This window comes from Bombyx mori, chromosome 7, assembly GCF_030269925.1.
Source record: "Bombyx mori chromosome 7, ASM3026992v2".
NCBI lineage: Eukaryota > Metazoa > Arthropoda > Insecta > Lepidoptera > Bombycidae > Bombyx > Bombyx mori.
This window is the reverse complement of record NC_085113.1, coordinates 9,252,907-9,271,302: the sequence shown is the minus strand read 5'-3', so window position 1 is coordinate 9,271,302 and position 18,396 is coordinate 9,252,907. Positions and strand designations below refer to the sequence as shown.

Genomic DNA, 18,396 nt, shown 5'->3' with positions numbered 1-18,396 from the left:
GGATGAGAATTCACATCCCCTTGGTAGGAACAATTCAGAATGAACATTTATTACTTTAATGATTGGAGCGATGAGTATCAATGAAAATTTCGGTTTAATCTATTTGACGAACCCAAAGTTATGGATATTCTTTTGAACTAGACCCTTTTTTATGAACGTTCCAATGTCTGAACTGATTACCAATTCATTGGCGAATGAGTACGATGGTGCAACGTATGTGCCGTACCCGTAGGCTCTACTGCATGTCAGAAAACGGATTTTTGGCGATGGACATCAATTATGTTTTATTAATATTATGTCATCTTGTAAATCAGTTGATGCACATGACTTTTATATATAATTTATATTGAATATACGTAAATAAAATTTCCCGTTAATGGAGTGAGATGAACAGAAGGATCGTTATTATTATTTTTTTATGACCGGAGGAGGATAACTGGTGGGCGAGCGAAGGCTCAGCCAGGAGGGGTGGGATTTGCTAACAGTTTCCCGAGCGCCTCCGAAGGAGACCTAACAACTCAAGAGCAATTTCTTCGCGAATGAATCTACTACCAGATCGGAATCGCGACCCGCTGAGAAGATCCGGCGAGAAACTCAGCGGGCTGATGCATGGGTTACGAGTACGATTACCGGGGTCCCTAAGCCTGCTCCTAGTGTTAGAGCTGAAGGCGTCTAGATCTTTATTGTTTAGGGGTTGCGTGGTTAGAGATTTGTGTGGGGGTTGTGGGGGGTGATGTGATGGTGATGTGATGGCGGGTACCTGGAGGGCGGCGCGGCGGCTCGTCGAATGGGTTGGAGGCGGCGAGGTTGTCGCCGCCCGCGCCGCCGCCTACAAACGTCACACTTGTACCACAACCGTTTAACGACAACAACTGACTTTCATTACCGCTTTCGAACGAGATGATCGGTTCACTTCTTGTGCACTCAAATTGTGATTTAAAATTTAATTTTTAGGTAAACATAGACAGTAGAAAACAGTTCAATAGATTTATAGATATTCCAATTCAACTTGCTTCAATGTTTAATCTGCACATTTCTTGGAACAAAATTATAAAAAACCATCTCATTCCAAAGACGTAAGGGAATAAAAACTTGATGCGCTCAAAACACTCGTCGAGACATTTTGACTTCAATATTCACATACAATTAAATAATGTAGTGTAGTTTATTCCATTAAATGAACAATTAGTGACAAGCGTTATTATTATTAGCCCAATGGGTTGTTGTGCATGATGTAAGTCGACAGAGCACGTGCAGTATGGACGGTGCAAACAATATACAAACACACATTAAAAAGTCAATTCAATTCAATGTCGATCACTCTTACTCGAAAATCAACTATATGCGACCTGGTTTTTTTTTATATATGCAACATTACATAATTTCTGATATGGCAACACCGATCATAATTTAAATCGGTACATTCGTGTGCGGAGCGTGCGTTTTGTAAATCACTTACATTTGAATTGAGCATGACTGTACATGACGGCGTTCACTGGTCAAACACTACACGGTAACTTGGTGCATCAAGCACGTGCGACACAGTCCCTGGTGCGAGCACGTGCACGTATATTCCCGCCACACAGAAGGCAACATCAAAAAATCTGACGGATCCCGACAACTTATCGGCATACCGCACACGCGAGTACTAATAATACGGAATGCTATCGGAATCGGATACAGTATTATTAAAAGTATAAAATCGTACCGCGTCGATGCCAAGTATTTTTTATCATAAAGATAAAACCGAGGTAGATAAGAAACGCATATATTCGCTATAAGGCGTTGAGGTTTTTTTTATTATTTTTTGAATAAACCTCTGCAATTAAACTTTTTGTTAGCGCTACATTTAAAATGAAAAATAAGTGATGTGATTTTATTTTTTAATTATGAGAAATGGCTTTTCCTTGTAACTTGCTTAATAAAATCGTTATACAGCAATTTATTGAAATCATTTTTTTTTTACAAACAAATACTTCAGTAGTTCCGTTATGCAGTGCAACACAGGGACTTCAGGGAACTTTTTTTTTTAAATAGCATACTCAACACAAATGTATACACACAGAAAAAACACGTACACACACCGTACTTTAAATATTTTGTTGCCAAAAGTTTAATTAGAATAAGACTGGTTAGTTTCGCCAAAGTTTTTAAGGATCGCAAACCAGACATGTCTTTATTAAACAGTCAATCTAAATTTCAAGCAGATCGCATATGTATTTGTGTAAAATTAAAATTCAATGTCAACTGCATTAAATTAAGGTTATCATCATCCATTTTGGGTCAAACACAAGCTCGGGTTGGACAAGTTTAGTTGGGCCGAGTGGGTGTGGGGTGTGAGTGGACGTACCCTGGGCGTGGTTGGGTTGCGGCGGGTAGGGCGCGTACTGCGGCGGATAGTCCAGCGGCGCCGCGCCCGGCCCGCCCCCCGCGCCTCCCCCCGCCCCGAACGACTCCGCCGCGTTGGACGAGCCCGCTGCACGCACACACAGAACCAACGCTTTATTCAATACAAGAGCATTCCGTATTCGATCTACTAGTCAACACGAATAGAGCAGTTCACAACGAACCCTCCACAAGTACAATAAATTGTGGTTACACAGATACAGATGTCTCCAACATCTCCGTTATTGTAAATTTAGCTAGTGTCGGTAGCAATTTAGATAGTATTTCAAAATCGTCGTGGCCTAAAGGATAAGACGTCCGGTGCGTTCGTATCTAGCGATGCAACGGTGTTCGAATCCCGCAGGCGGGTACTGATTTTACTAATGAAATACGTACTTAACAAATGTTCACACCCTTCCCATTTCTGCCGTGAAGCAGTAATGCGTTTCGGTTTGAAGGGTCGTTGAAGGGTGGAACAACCATTGTAGCTATACTGAGACCTTAGAGTTCATATCCCAAGGTGGATGGCAGCATTTACGTTGTAAATGTCTATAGGCTCCAGTAACCATTTAACACAAGGTGGGCTGTGAGCTCGTTCACCCATTGAAGCAATAAAAAAAACATAAAAGTCATGGTCGTGTTGGTATTCATTGCATGTGGATATCAATAAAATGCCATTTTCATAGAAATCCCAGACACGAGAACACAGAGAACTCTTCAGACGTGAACGATACGGCCAGACGTCCGTCTGTACGGGACTGGTTTTATTTTGTTAATTAAAATCATGAAGCAATCACATATAGTTTACTAGCGGACCACCCCGGATTCGCTTGGGAAGTAGCGCACGCGACGTAAAGAATTTTATGTAATTTTGTAACACATTGGGTTACATTATTGGAGTTTCAGTGAGTAAGTTTCAGTAAGTAAGTTCACAATTTTTTTTTTAAATATAATAAAAATAGCCCATGTCACCCGGGGATAGCGTGGCTTTCAGTGAAATAATTTTTAAAATCGGTTCAGTAGTTTCGGAGCCTATTCAATACAAACAAACAAATCTTTCCTCTTTATAATATTAGTATAGGTAGAGATAACATCATTAAATAGTGGAGAAATCAATAATATATTACAGTTTCCGAAGCGAAGCGAGGGCGGGTCGCTAGTTAAAATATAGATAAAAGCAGTTGCAGTTACCCGCGCTGGCGGCGTTGTTCGCCTTCCCGCCCTTCTTCTTGGTGGAAGCCTCGACCTGGTTGATGATGGGCTGCGGGTCGATGCCGCCGCGGTCGAAGTGGCACTCGTACGCCAGCAGGTTCTTCGTGTAGTGCTTGCGCAGCGTGTACGCGGCCGACGACGAGGCGCCGATGCCGAGCAGACCGGCGATGTCCTTCCACGTCTTATTCTTGGTCACCTGTAACCAGAACCATACAAAGTTCATGCAATGAGCCACAGGTGAATTGTAAGCAGTCAACGTCACCCTAAATACTGGTACCACCACCCTTTTTTTTTCGGGTAGGGGGCCGAACCTCCTACGAGGTCCCCACGCAAAAGGGGTATCACCACCCTGCCTATTGCTGCCGTGAAGCAGTAACGCGTTTCGGTTTGAAGGGTGGGGCAGCTGTTGTAACTATACTTGAGACTTTAGAACTTATATCTCTAAGTGGGTGGCGCATTGTAAATGTCTATGGGTTCCAGTAACCACTTAACACCAGGTGGGCTGTGAGCTCGTCCACCCATCCAAGCAAAAAAAAAATGTTGTGACGATACCTCGACGAAGCCGCCGCGGTCCCGCACGAGCAGGTAGAGGCGGTACAGGTCGAGCGGCTGCTTGGAGATGGTGGGGCAGGCGGCGATGGGCGTGCGGCGCTCCTCCATGAAGGCGAGCAGGCGCTCCACCCAGCCGCGCCGCTCCGGCGACTCGTCCATCTCGTACAGCTTGCCCAGCGAGTCCGACTTCTGGCCCAGACACACGCCATCACGCGGCCGCCTCCGCCCCGTCGCCGACCGACAGGCGCCACAAGAACCTTCTCCGATACACAACGAACCGGAACTAGCGGGTGCTCTTTACCGCGCTTTACCAATACTTATACGACGAAAGTTCTTGTTGTAAAGCGAAACTTGCTCGCGTCTCGGCGGTCGGCAACGGTCGCGATCGATAAATCGATTTGTCCAAGCAAAAATTTTAAGTTAATTAGAACAGAAAAACTATTGCTTCGACAGATCATTCATAAGCTACAAAAATTTTTTTTTAAATAAAATGAAGAAAAAAAAAAACAGATATCGTCGCTCGGCAAACGACAACCGCGCAAGTCAAATTTGCTTAGTTTTTATAACCGAGAGAAATACATAAGTCTGTATAAAATTGTATATGAAATTCGCAGTAGACGTCTCTGGTGCTCAAACTAAGGACACTTGGCTGGCGGCGGGCGGCGAGCAATGTATGTCGAGCATTACCGGGCCTGACGAAGACTCTCCTACGCGACGTTTCCTTTGGTTTTCAGCCTAGAACGAAAATATCTACTATTGTTTACATAATACGACTGTTTTTTCTGCATGCGTTCGTCAGTCCCGTTTCTTTTTATTAAAAAAAAAACTCCTCATCTTACATTTAAACATTCCAGATTAGGTAATTAACAAAATTAATATAAGAAACATATTATATCGTAATTGTCAAACCAAAATCTGCTATGTGCACTTTTTGAGATTTTTAATTTTTGACCTTTTCGTATAGTTCACAGCCCTATCGACCGTTTAAAAAAAAACCTTTATGTGTCTATAACTTTAATATTTATCTATAGCTTTCATTTGATATAGTTCTTAAAATATCACCTTCATATAAAATTTTATACAAAAATGTTTTTACTCGTTAATTCAAAATATAATTTTTGCACATAGCATATTTTGGTTTGACAGCGACCATATATATCCTCTTTAATTTGTTTAAGCTAAATATTATTAGGAGCGAATGAGGAGTTTTTTTTTTATAGCGTCACACATTACAAGCTTTTCATTTCTTACGACTAAATTTGATTATTATTTTTTTATATATTTATTTATTTTTTGAAACGGACGACTCATCTAATGTTGTTAAGTGTAATGAATGCGGGTGCAAGCTATATATAATATGGGATACGCTCACATGCTATCTGATCTAACAGCAACAATGCGATCCTCAATGAGGCAGACTAATTGAATTAATCTACATTGAAACACAACAAATCGAATACGAGATGCGATCGATTATACGACTATGTCCGTTATTAGACACAGACGTATCAAGCTGACAGGCCAACACCGCTACGCTGGTATTGCTACAGGAGCTATCTGTGTGCTTAGTGCGAGTTTCTTAACGTTTTCGATAGCGTAAAAGTTAAGCCAAGTTTGTATGCAGTTGGAACAGCGCCCCTAGCGGCAAACGTACGCAAACGACCCCATTCCATACAAATCTGAGTTAACTTTTACGCTATCGAGAACGTTAAAAAACTCGCACTAAGCACACCGTACACGGTTGAAGCGACAAAGCCGTCCGGTTATTATATATATATGTATATATATATAGCGACGCAAGATCTGGCAAGATCGGAGCTGGGTCCGAACTCCGAACGCTACAAGAGCATGCTTATGATTTTTAACTTGATATAAACCTTTGATCTGTAGGTCTCCGGCGGTATGTGACTGTTAAACACCTGAAATAGACGAAAGATGCAATGCCTAATGTACAATGATGACACACAAATCGATTATATAATAGTTGACTACGTACATACAAAACGTTTTTGGGATATATTTTCTGTACGGTTGCTTTATACAATCATGTAGGTCGATATCGTTTTTCAAAGTTATGAATGTTTTTCTTGTTTACATTCTTTAAATTTACTATTAACGTTCTAACAGTCAAATTAACGAAATGACAATATTAGAAAAACGCCTACGCCGTTTTGTTTCTTCATTATATATTGTTTTACGATTGAGACACGTTTTGAGTCTTAGTCAAAAACAAATTACCGGTTCCTTATTTGCTTCGTCGCGGCGTCTACAGCGCCACTCTCAGAGCCAAAATGTCGGATATCCGTTTATTAATAAAAATATAACACATCATTTATTTGGGAATAAGTAATTGATAACAGTGAAAAATAACTGATACTGTATTAACAACGAAAGGTATCTAAAAAAAAGCTCAAGTTTAAAGCTAACCATACCAATGATAAACGAAAATATTTTTTATAAATATCTTTAGACAAAGTTATTTTAGCTCCGATTTCACACTAGATGGAGAATAGAACGCATTGCACAGTGACGTCACCGTTCAATAGCGAATTTTTTTACCAACACTTGGCTTCCAGAAAAGGTATGCGATATAAATTTCCACCAAATTCTTTAAAACCCGATTACTAAGTATTGTTTAATGAAACATATCTACATTTATATACATTCCCATGAAATTAAATTTTATACACGGCATCCGTCAACCATCCGTTTGTACTATCTATTAATTTCTTGTATTGTTCAGTAGAATTTGTGGATGTGTGGTCATTAGAGACAAACTATAATTTATATAAATTAAAATGAACCTTACGTATATAAGAAGAAAGGCTTAGCAATAATAATGTTCGAATTAGATTTTCGTAATAAGTTTTTGACACACATGCTGTTCAATAATTTCTTTTTAGATTTCAATAAATTTTAAAATTAGAATTCTATAAGTTGAGACGACACGAACACAAAAACGGTCTAAAGGTCGGTCGATTTAGTTTTTTTTTCTTTTTTTTTTTTCTAATATTGGTATTGTCATTTCGCGTCTGAGTCTAATGCGTAGTGAGTGAGGGTCGGGTACTGACGGGCGAGGAGGGCGGACGCGGCCAGGAGGAGGGCGACGCGTCGTAGTCATCGTGCAGCGAGGAGTGGGACGCGCCTCCCGGGGAGGGCGAGGGCGCCGCGCTGCCGCTGTACTCCTTGCGGCCCTTGCCGGACGAGCACTCCTCGCCGGAAGCTGCAACAGACACACCATCAGCATACACACACAACGTCGAGCACCAGCCGACAGACACGAACCCACAAAATGTCCTACCCCAATAACTCTCAAAAGATAAACGAAATAAACGATGATCAGTATTTTTCAGTAAATACAGAAGGCTGTATTTACTGGCAGGCAAAGGCAATCCTAAACGAGTAATATCATGAACTATTTAAAAGCGGGACAAATTGATTTTTTTCTGACTTCCTTTATTAATGTGTTAACTAATCAATATCTATCTGTGGTAGCAACCACCTTCTCCCACAAAATAATTCCTGCCCCTCCCATAAAATTCCCATACTACACTATGATGTAGTTTCCACGTATTATCTCAGGATGGTGGTAATATCTGTGATAATATCTCTTACTGGTAGTAATACCTCTTATGAGTCCGCACGGGTAGGTACCACCACCACCCTGCCTATTTCTGCCGTGAAGCAGTAATGCGTTTCGATTTGAAGGGTCCCACCCTTTTGTTGGCGTTCTAACTATACTGAGACCTTAGAGCCTATGTCTTAAAGTGGGTGACGGCATTTACGTTGTAGATGTCTATAGACTCCGGTAACCACTTAACACCAGGTCACGTCACGGTAAATAGATCAGCGTCGGACTGGTCACCTGCGGAAGCGTTACTGAGCGTGCTCTGCTGGCTGCCCTCGTCGAGGGGCGCGCCGTCGGGGCCGGTGGTGACGAGCGCGGTGGCGGGCGGCGCGGGACCGTTGTCGTGCTCCAGCGGCGCGGTGGGCGGCGGCATGGCGCCCTCCCCGCCCGCGCCCATCGGCCCCATGTGCCGCGCTCCCGCCTGCTGAAATCAACCACAAACACGGACATCAATGCGACATTCCCTTCCCGAGATCAAAACGTTACCGGAACGCCGGTTATCTTCTTCTTATCAACCCACAGACGTCCACTGCTGGACATAGGCCTCCCCCAAGCCTCGCCACAAAGACCGGTCCTGCGCTGCCTGTATTGATTGGACTGCGACATTGAAGTTTTTTTTTTTATTGCCCTTGTAGGCAGACGAGCATACGGCCCACCTGATGGTGAGTGGTTACCGTCGCTCATGGACTTCAGCAATGCCAGGGGCAGAGCCAAGCCGCTGCCTACCGCAGTGAAGTGAAGTGGCAGTGGACAGGACACATTGCTCGTAGAACGGATGACCGTTTAAGCCAGAAAGTTCTTGAGTTACCTTGAGCGGTGGATAATGCTGAGGCGGATGCGGCGGCGGCGGCCGGTATCCGTACGAGTAAGGATGATGGTTCCTGGCCGGCGGATATCCGTAGGGCGGTTGCGGGGGGTAGTGCGGCGCCTTGTACGCGGCGTGGTGCGGATAGGGCTGAGGCACCATGGCGCCCGGCGGCGGCCCGGCACCGGGCGTCGGCGCCCGCGCCTGTCCGCCTCCCTCGGGCATCGACGACGGCGTTCTCGGCGGCATCGCAACGTTCTGTGTACCTGAAATTTAAACGACTCTCATATTACTTTCTTATTATAACACGAACAATTAAAATTCAAATTAAGTTTCAATCTAAAACTATTACATGATCGCTCGATCGTTAAATCAATGTAATCGACATGATACGAAACACGTGCTCCATTAACAAAGTACACGCATCGAAAGCATTGTTTATGTTTGGGTTTTGCGGTTCGTAGTTACGTAGGTATCGGCGTGTTATCGAGAGCGGGAGTTCGCCGGTCGTCCCCGCACCGACACACGTAGAGGTACGATTTGAATAATACAGTTAACGAGAGTTAGCCTAAGCCGGGCCGCCGCCGGCCGGGCATCAATCGAGGGAGGAGAGAGACGCGCACCCGATCACTTTCGTTTTCTGTCGGCACGTGAGCGCGGCGTGCACCGCTAGTTCGCGAATTCTCACTGCACTTTATTGCATCCGTATATGTGTTCGTACGACATGCACGCAACGCGCATTGACCGAGGCCGAGATACGAGCCCCGGTGATTTGCGAGGACGAAAGTGGTATTGCAGCTTTTGTGCGAATCGATTCAGCTATATTTGCGCTAGTTTTACTTACAGCTCAAGTGGTTTAACTTTACGTGGGTACACGCAATAAAAGCATGATCGAATGACCGCGAGAAATTAACATTTTTTTGATAAAACTAAAAAAAAAAAAGAGCGCGTGTGAAGCTTTTTATTTTAATCTCATCAGCTGGTCACTATCGGGTTATTATAACATTACAACTACCTATACTACGGTACACATGTTAGTCTGTACAATCAGACGTTGGGCAGACGGCGAGGCGGCGATGATTCATTGATAACAATTTCGTGCCATACACACACCTATCTATATCCACATCTATTTGTTTACGGCGACCTTTAATGAGTGCAGCGCTGAGGTAATAATGAGGTCGTCCCGGTCCGGTCCACATACATACGTACGTACGACCAATGCTTCGTAAAAATAGCGCACGCGGAACGCAGAATGTTGGTATGCTATTAATGATGTGGGCGAGATTTCTATTTCTAGATCAAGGATAAACTTTCTCGTTCAATGTTTATCAATAAACAAAACAATGTGAACTATGAATAGAATCGTTTTCCGAGAATCTTTTTATATAGAGTGATTAGTAATCAATGAATGAATGTGTAATGAACAGAGGATAGACCATGTGCATAACAATTTCATTATACACATTCAAATTATATATTGAATTATGATAAACGTGTGTTTCTGTGTGTAGTTTGGTCAATGGACTTGTAACGTAACAAACAAGGAATTTCCTTAATTACTTATTTCGTTTAGTACTAAACGAATCAATTCACATTAGCAACACCTTATGTAAGTCAGACGTTATCAAAATCATAACTGAGCTGAACATCGATAAAATCAATTTAACGTTTACAAAATATATGAGCATAACGCATGGGTAGGTAGGTAAGAAGTATACGAACTCGTTTCGCGAATCTTATTCTCTAGACACGGATGATAAAGGCCAAGACACACTGAGTGTAATCGGTTCGAGCTTTAAAAGTATATTTTTTTTATATCATAATTAAGTATTGTATACACAGACGCATTAGAACGATAGTTACAGCGAAGGAACATTGTCCCTGTACAATGGATATTTCGACTACATCTCTCATACACATTCGCAATTGTGATGTGTATAAACTGAGACACTTAAAGACAACAAATAGGCCACGAGTACGTATAATACCATTACACCAGTACAGAATCTATACTAATATATAAATCTACAGTGGTTTTTACGGATGTTCCGTTATAACTACTGAACCGTGCATACGATTGACTTGAAACTTGGTACCCTTGTAGAAAATACATGTACTTAATGGACAGGCTAATATTTATATGAGTGTTGGACTCCCTACACGAGTTGCGGGGGCGTTAATGATGAGAATCTTTGTGGGGCTGAGAAATAATAATGTTAATTTTAAATGCCCAGCGAAGTGGACGGGTACAGCTAGTATATACATAATAACAATGAAACAAGAATGAACGTTATTCGTATTGAGGCAACCGTGCACCAATATCGACAGTGGTCTAAACTGGCTCTGTCAAGGGCAGCGCCCGTCACCAACGTCGGACCGCGTGTCCTTTACGGAGACCGAGGCCTTAGCATTCTCATTACAATTAATGTCAATTAAACGTTAAAAAAAATCCTACATTCACATCTACACCTTTGCAACTTTCGAAATGTTAAATTGTGAACATAAACAACAACAACAAAACTAGTATTTTCTTCACTTAACCAAAATAATGATTTACGCAATGTTTTTATGAAAATATATTTACTGGTGGTAAGACATCTTGTGAGTCCGCACGGGTAGGTACCACCACTCTGACTATTTCTGCCGTGAAGCAGTTATGCGTTTCGGTTTGAAGAGTGGGGCAGCCGTTGTAACTATACTGAGATCTTAGAACTTATATCTCAAGGTGGGTGGCGCATTTACGTTGTAGATGTCTATGGGCTCCAGTAACCAACTAACATCAGGTGGGCTGTGAGCTCGTCCACCCATCTAAGCAATAAAAAAAATAAAAAATAGAATTAAGAGTCATGAACATTATTGCAAAGATCACACAGGATGTTCGTGAATACCGTCGGTTGGCTGGGGTTTCTGGGAAACAGACCTCAACGCCCACACGCCGAGTGACTGAACTCCGCAAATTACTTCTCACCGGCTAATAAGCTTAAGGCTTGGCGATATTTTAATCGACTTCGACGGCCTTTGCTCGAATTATAGGACCGATAAAAATCTAAAATCGGTGATTCAGATATACGTCTGTGAAAGTATCGTATTTTTTTAAAGTATGAAAAATAACAGACAGATTTCTTGTATCCGTTCGATAATAAAAGTTAATCTAATTCGATGCCTTTTAGAAAAAAAATTGTTAACATATTATTAGTCTCCCGTCATCCTAGAGAGACACACGATATTTTTCAGTATTATTATATCTGTGTTCGTGTACAAATGACTAGAACACTTATCATTATCCTGTAAGAAAAATGGGCTACCTTACTTTGACTGCAATTATCGAACATCTAGGCAATAAAAAATAAAAAAATAAAAACATATTTTTATTAATATTCGACATTATGCGCTTACTGAAGCTTATGTAATTAGAAATTCGGATAGGCAAATAAAAATATAAGTTCTAAAAATGAATCGCATTACTATTTAAACTCTATATTTAATTCAAACTGTTTAAAAAGCAATTAGCTTAAATATGTCAATAAGGTTGGTAAGCCTAATTGATATAGATAACAAGTACTTGAATAGGAAAATTTGAGTCCATTGATCTCATAATCGTTACTCAATAAAGATACTCGGAGACATCATTATGTAATCTATATTCATTACTAGCTGACCCGGCAGACTTCGTAGTGCCTCAATCGATAAATAAAAGACCTAAGCTTTTGTATAAAACAAACTTTAACAAAAACAAAAGGCATCCATCCGACGGGTGACACACCAAAGGAAAAACAAAATTGTTATTTTTATTTAATTCCGACCATTTTCATATTTATCTAAATTTTAAACCTTTTCTGGACTTCTACAGATAATTCAAGACCAAAATTAGCCAAATAGGTCCAGCCTTTCTCGAGTTTTAGCGAGACTAACGAACAGCAATTCCTTTTTATATATATAGATAGATAGAAGATAGATAAAATTCCTCTACCTATTCGCTGGTAGCCTAAGAGATTATTCCAGCTACGCCCGCCCGGATGGGTAGGTGAGCTCACGGGCTCGACCTGAGAGAATTTGCTAACATTAGCCTTAGTAAGAGCAGTGCTTCGCAGAATCTACCACCGGATCGGAATCGCGACCCACTGAGAAGATCCGGCGAGGACGTTTTCAATACACCAACACGCTTCGCAAATATTTAACATTTAATCAATTCACACCCAACGGAGACTACATCCATTTACGGACGTTACCATTAAACTAGCTAATGTCAAAGTCACGTTGCCACGAGCGAACCGATTAGTAGGCACGGTTCTTATTAGATTAGTGTGACTCGGGTAAATGCCACTCATCTATACTTACAGGGCGAATGGGAAGCTAAAACGGCAATTATTTACTATCTATTGATCATCATAATCTCATCTATGTTTAACCAATTAATTCTCAAAAGCCTATTTCATTAATTGGAATTAACCAACTAAATTAAGCCATCTTAAGTTTCAATAAATCTACTGTTTGTGTATTATGAGAATTGTGAAAAAACCTTTACATTTCTCGGCACCAAAATACAGAGGATATAAATTTTCGCAAAAAAAAAAAACACATTTTGGATACTATCATATCGATTTTCTATTCTGGTCTTACATATTCTTTAGACTGTTCCTTATGTTCAGTATTCACAGAAATCTTACTCTAAGAGTAGACGCCTAGAAATTCATAATCTTTTTTTAATCCGTTCCAATTTCGAGCAATAAATCTGAAAATTTGAAACCATGGAATGCCGAATTTCATATTCTTTTTATGGTTTTCTAATATCAATGTTGAAGGTGATGGAGATCAGAATAAAACCACATTCCTTGACTACAAAGTATCGTAGTAACCAATATGAGCTGACCTCACATTTGCGCCTACGAAACCGCTAACAAACATTGTTAGACATAATATAATTTTTACGATATCCGTCGCTAAAAGCTATTTCATTACTCATGCTATCCGGTTGTTGATGTTCTTTAAGAAATACGAATTTTCCACGTTTCGCAAAACGGGTTCTCAAACGGTGTAGTAGTCAGAGTTTCTTGTTGGCAAATCCTAAGTGAGTCAGACACTGACTAACAAAGTGGAACCGAAGATACAATTTCCTTTATAAACCAGTACTAGGCACAGGTTAGCAGAGTTTATACTTGCGTCGAAGTGAGACAATAATATAATAGTTCCCAAACACGAGTCGTTATACAAACACAGCCCAGACAATGGCGTTAATAAGAGCGGCCTAGTTGAGAGCGTACGGGCGACGCGGCTACAGTGGGTTTATAAAGTCGTTTAGTTAAATGTAGTAGTAGTAACATTGCAGACGCTGCGGCAGAATTATACTCCATTCGACATTATCTTAGGACACGATGCGATTAAATACGTGAATAGATCCTCTGATATTAGATATTTTAAAAAAATTATGCAAATTTTGTTGGGCTTTCGGGAGTCTTATACCTATTACGGTTTAATCTCGCGTTTATTTTTTACATTTAATTCGACGTTTCATTATTTCACCTTCAACTTCATTCATTTACAACATTTAGTGAGATTTAAAAATGAATGAGCAGAAACGTTATTAGTACGTATTATTATTAATCTATAATTGAAAACCATTAATAAAAACAAACCGTATCTATCACGTGTCAAACGAAAAGCATTAAGATTAATTTCGATATAATAAAAAAAAACTGTAAATTGTAATTATCACAAGACAAAACTTACAAACGAAGTATGTAACGTGACAAATAGTATCTCGGATATCTGAATGGCTATTACAACAAAACAAATCAAACAAAAGCTTTTACAAGTGTTTCATTGACAAATTTAATCTCGTTTTCCCTTTCAATCCGACAACAATCTGGGTAAGTGGGACTGAGAGTAGGGTGGCCGGCTGGTTTCATACTTATCGAGGGGGGTAGGTAGGTAGGTAGGTAGGTATGTACCGGTGGCCTATGTGTATAGCATAACGCAAACCGGGTAAGTCTAGCCGAGGTCGGGGAAAGAATGTCCGCACCATTAACTGAGGGGTAGCCGAGAACGGGGTGAATGGACTGTCGAACCCTCCGACGACCTTGACTCGCAGAGATTTATCACTTTTCCGGGGTAATCTGAATACAATTAGGCGATGGCCAGCGGCCTCGGTGGGACCGCGAACAGAATCAACAGGTCAACACATCAAAAGTAAAACGTTTCAAGCGTAATGATCGCTACATTTCACAAAATGTAAAGAAAAAAATACATAGTTGCAAGAATATCGCGGTTCTCAGCTGATTAACAATGACCGTCTATAATTTATCGAAAGAAAGTAGAGTTGAGAACTGGCCAATAAAAAGCACCGATAAACTTCAAGTTGCTACCAGGAACTGTTGATGCAGAACGCTATAAATAACAATAACGACCTCATCGATAGCGATACAAAAAAAAAAAACAACTCAAAACACGCAGTCTTCGGTTTACGTGAAAACGATCAAAACAAATATTACGAGACGGGATCGGGACAAAAAGAGTTTTTTTTTGTTTTTTTATTCAAAAGCAGGAGTTCGTCGGCCTTGTCAAGGACGACACGAGGCACGTGGCTGGCTGCTTATTATTGAGGAATTTACGACATGGGAAGCGCTCCACTTTTGGCAACAGAACTTTTGATCATATTCAACAACTAACCTTCACCAACCGTAAAATTGTTAATCAATCAATATTAATCAATAATAATACTCAATTACGTAAAGATAACTATTGAAGCAATCTTCGGGATAAAAATCTGTTAAGACAAATTCCGTTTCACTCTACTAAAATAGGTCTCGAATGTCACACTGAAACAGCTCTCCGTGTTTGTCCCGAGAGCCTGCCTTATCTTTGTTGATGGAATTCCATTGCTCGGTCGCCGATACGCACGACGGGCGACTGCGAAACGCTTTTAGCGTTCTCGCATTGAACAAACCACCGTTCAAAGGAAATTCAACTTTACGCTTGTACGTCGCAAGGTTCGGAAATACACGACGCGATGAATTATCATACTTTCTGCGATAGAAACCTTATTGGATGAAAATTAAAGTCGTTTTCTCGAGTCACGTTGGTAGCGAGCGTCAAACAATACGCAATTCACCTTCGAACGCGTCGGGTTGCGGTATTGCGGCTTTATTGTGTTACGACTAACGATGGAATTTGAATAGGGAGTCGTCGGCCGGTAAAGACGATCGATAAAATACAACTTTGTGCAATCGTGTGATCGAAAAATGGAACGATCATTTTACATTATAGTGCTTAACGAGTCGATTCAGGTATAAGAAAGAATTGAAAGATGACAAAACAGTAAACTACTTTAAACATCACTGAAGATGGGATATGAATCATCAAAAAATATCGCAAAATCGCGATTTCTTTCTTGAATGATCTATCAATTTCGAATGCGAGGCTAGATATCCAGTCGTTGTTTGTCGAGAGCGGAGGAGTCCGACGAGCCGAACCGTTGACGTCATGCAGTCATAAGTCTACACCACCATATAACGTAGGTGGTGATGCCGAGTCACGAGAATCACATACACAGACGAGTCGGTGTTCAAAGCTGCGTTCAGCGTTGAAGTAATGGAGCAGTGGATAACGAAATGAACCGCTTCGCTGGAAATATCGAACACACGAAGCGAGGATATATTGCGGTCATATAACCGGTATTCGAGTGGCGCGGCAGTCGCCAGCCGGGCCAGTCTCTACGGCTCAATGTTTTGAGAAAGCCACATTCGGCGACGGCCAAACGTTAACAAAACGTGATTTGCTTTTGCGGTTGACGTTCTTTCCAGCCAATTCGTAATCAAGCTGAGAATTCTTTTAACTTTTCTTTCAAAATTTTATTTTACATCTATTTTAATACGACAATGTGAATCAAAACAAAAACCCGTGGTTTATGACTCATTCGTTCATTTCACTTGAATCATATTGTTACTTTATAATTCTTAAGACGTATCATAACTAAGACCAAAATAGCATGACATTTGTTACACTGATAACGCAAATCGATGGAGCGGTCACTTGACGGGCATTTATTATATTTTATAACAGTCAACATTATTTAGTCATGCAGGCCTCATTGTATAGTGATTTAATATTTTGACTGGTTTAATATTACTGGTGGTAGGACCTCTTGTGAGTCCGCACGGGTAGGTACCACCACTCTGCCTATTTCTGCCGTCAAGCAGTAATGCGTTTCGGTTTGCAAGGTGGGTGGCGGCATTTACGTTGTAGATATCTATGGGCTCTGGTAACTACTTAACACCAGGTGTGCTGTGAGCTCGTCCACCCATCCATGCAATAAAAAAAAATAAAAAAAAACCCATTGTAAACTGTATTTTTCGAGAAATTTAAAGCTACAGCAGGCAGACAGGTGTCGTTATGGCGTAAGGGATAAGACGCCCGGTGAATTGGTATCTAGCGATGCGACAGTGCCTGTGTTCGAATTCCGCAAGCGGGTACCAATTTTTCTAATGAATTATGCACTTAACAAAATATTCATAAATTATTTCCATGGTGAGGGAATAATATCGTGTGATATAGGCAACTGCGGCTTGGCTTTGCCTCTGGCATTGTTCAAGTCCATAGGCGGCGGTAAACACTCAACCTCAGGTGAGGTGGGCCATATGCTCGTCTACCTACCTACAAGTGCAATAAAAATATATAAATATCAAACCCTCATTAATTATAATTTGCGTAATTACTGGTGGTAGGGCATCTTGTGAGCCCTGTGCCCTGGGCAAAATAAATAAACAATATTTAGAGAAACATCACGTAAAACTCAAAAAAACTCGAGTTAATTTCAGAATTTTGGTTAAGGACAACGCGCTGTACCAAAATTTAGCTGATCCAGATATTATTCCGGTAGGACCTAAAGGTGTAGTTTTAGCATTATATCGGTGAAATAATAGGGATTTCCATGTATTTAAAGATCAATAACATGAAGTTATCATCGAAATTTGGCAGAGAAAGACTCGATAGAACTGACGTTAAAAGTGATAACCCTTATATTATTATATAAAGGCCAGTATTTTACCACGCGCTGTTTTTGTTTAAATCTTACTTCTTATTTAAGTTGTATTTAGTTTTTATTGCTTCTTACAGTTAATTTTGCCGTCGATTGTTCATTCATGTATCAACAAAAGCAGTCATTAGAAATCAGGAAAAAAGTCATTTACAAGGACAGTGATATATAATGATTTAGAAGAAAACGTTACTGTAAAACTAACATTAGAAGATAAAACAAATAAAACTCTTATTTTTCCAAAAATCGAATACATAAAAATACAAAAAGACACAAATTAACTTAAAAAAAACAACTAAATAAGTTAAAAATGGTAAATTCAGACCCAAACCCTAAGTAACTTTTTAAGACTAAATTCTGTGACCCTCGATTGCCCGGAAACAAAATTTACATTTAATAAGTTATACAACTTAATACCACAGCTAGGAAAGGATTAACTTGATATTCGTATCGTATACCTATTCGTACGTAAAATTTTATAGATGGTTTGATAATTTTGAAACATTCAGTCTGTAGGTCTCACAGACTTTTATTTCGGAGAGTAAAAATTTTGTTCGTTATTTTATACATAGTACAAAATGAGGAGAGTATAATTTATTCATCGTTTCATGAATGAGACTGTAGTAACCCGTCTTACTAGAATCAGATGAAAGGCAAAAGGCCTCTTATGTAAACATTATGTATGTTCTACTCTGGCAAATCGTGACAGTGGGTTAGTACATAAGATGTGGCGTCCCCGGTGGGTGAACGCGCCAAGGTCACTTCGAGGGAAGCCCTATA

General features: G+C 40.5%; 1 protein-coding gene across 13 annotated transcripts in view; it reads right to left on the bottom strand.

Moving 5' to 3' along the window:
• The window catches only part of LOC101745976 (trithorax group protein osa), a 107,933-nt gene that overhangs the window by 9,557 nt on the left and 79,980 nt on the right, over window positions 1-18,396 (bottom strand). For 3 of the 13 annotated variants that reach the window (XM_038011945.2, XM_038011954.2, XM_038011958.2), the window contains 9 exons: window positions 8,586-8,848; window positions 8,015-8,201; window positions 7,221-7,372; window positions 6,027-6,068; window positions 4,837-4,884; window positions 4,150-4,338; window positions 3,577-3,793; window positions 2,351-2,476; window positions 761-829 (listed from right to left, as the gene is read on the bottom strand). In XM_038011945.2, the coding sequence (XP_037867873.1) occupies window positions 761-829; window positions 2,351-2,476; window positions 3,577-3,793; window positions 4,150-4,338; window positions 4,837-4,884; window positions 6,027-6,068; window positions 7,221-7,372; window positions 8,015-8,201; window positions 8,586-8,848 (1,293 nt within the window). The remainder of the gene's footprint in view (window positions 1-760; window positions 830-2,350; window positions 2,477-3,576; window positions 3,794-4,149; window positions 4,339-4,836; window positions 4,885-6,026; window positions 6,069-7,220; window positions 7,373-8,014; window positions 8,202-8,585; window positions 8,849-18,396) is intronic. The other 10 variants (XM_038011947.2, XM_038011946.2, XM_038011948.2 and 7 more) reach the window with 10 other exon arrangements.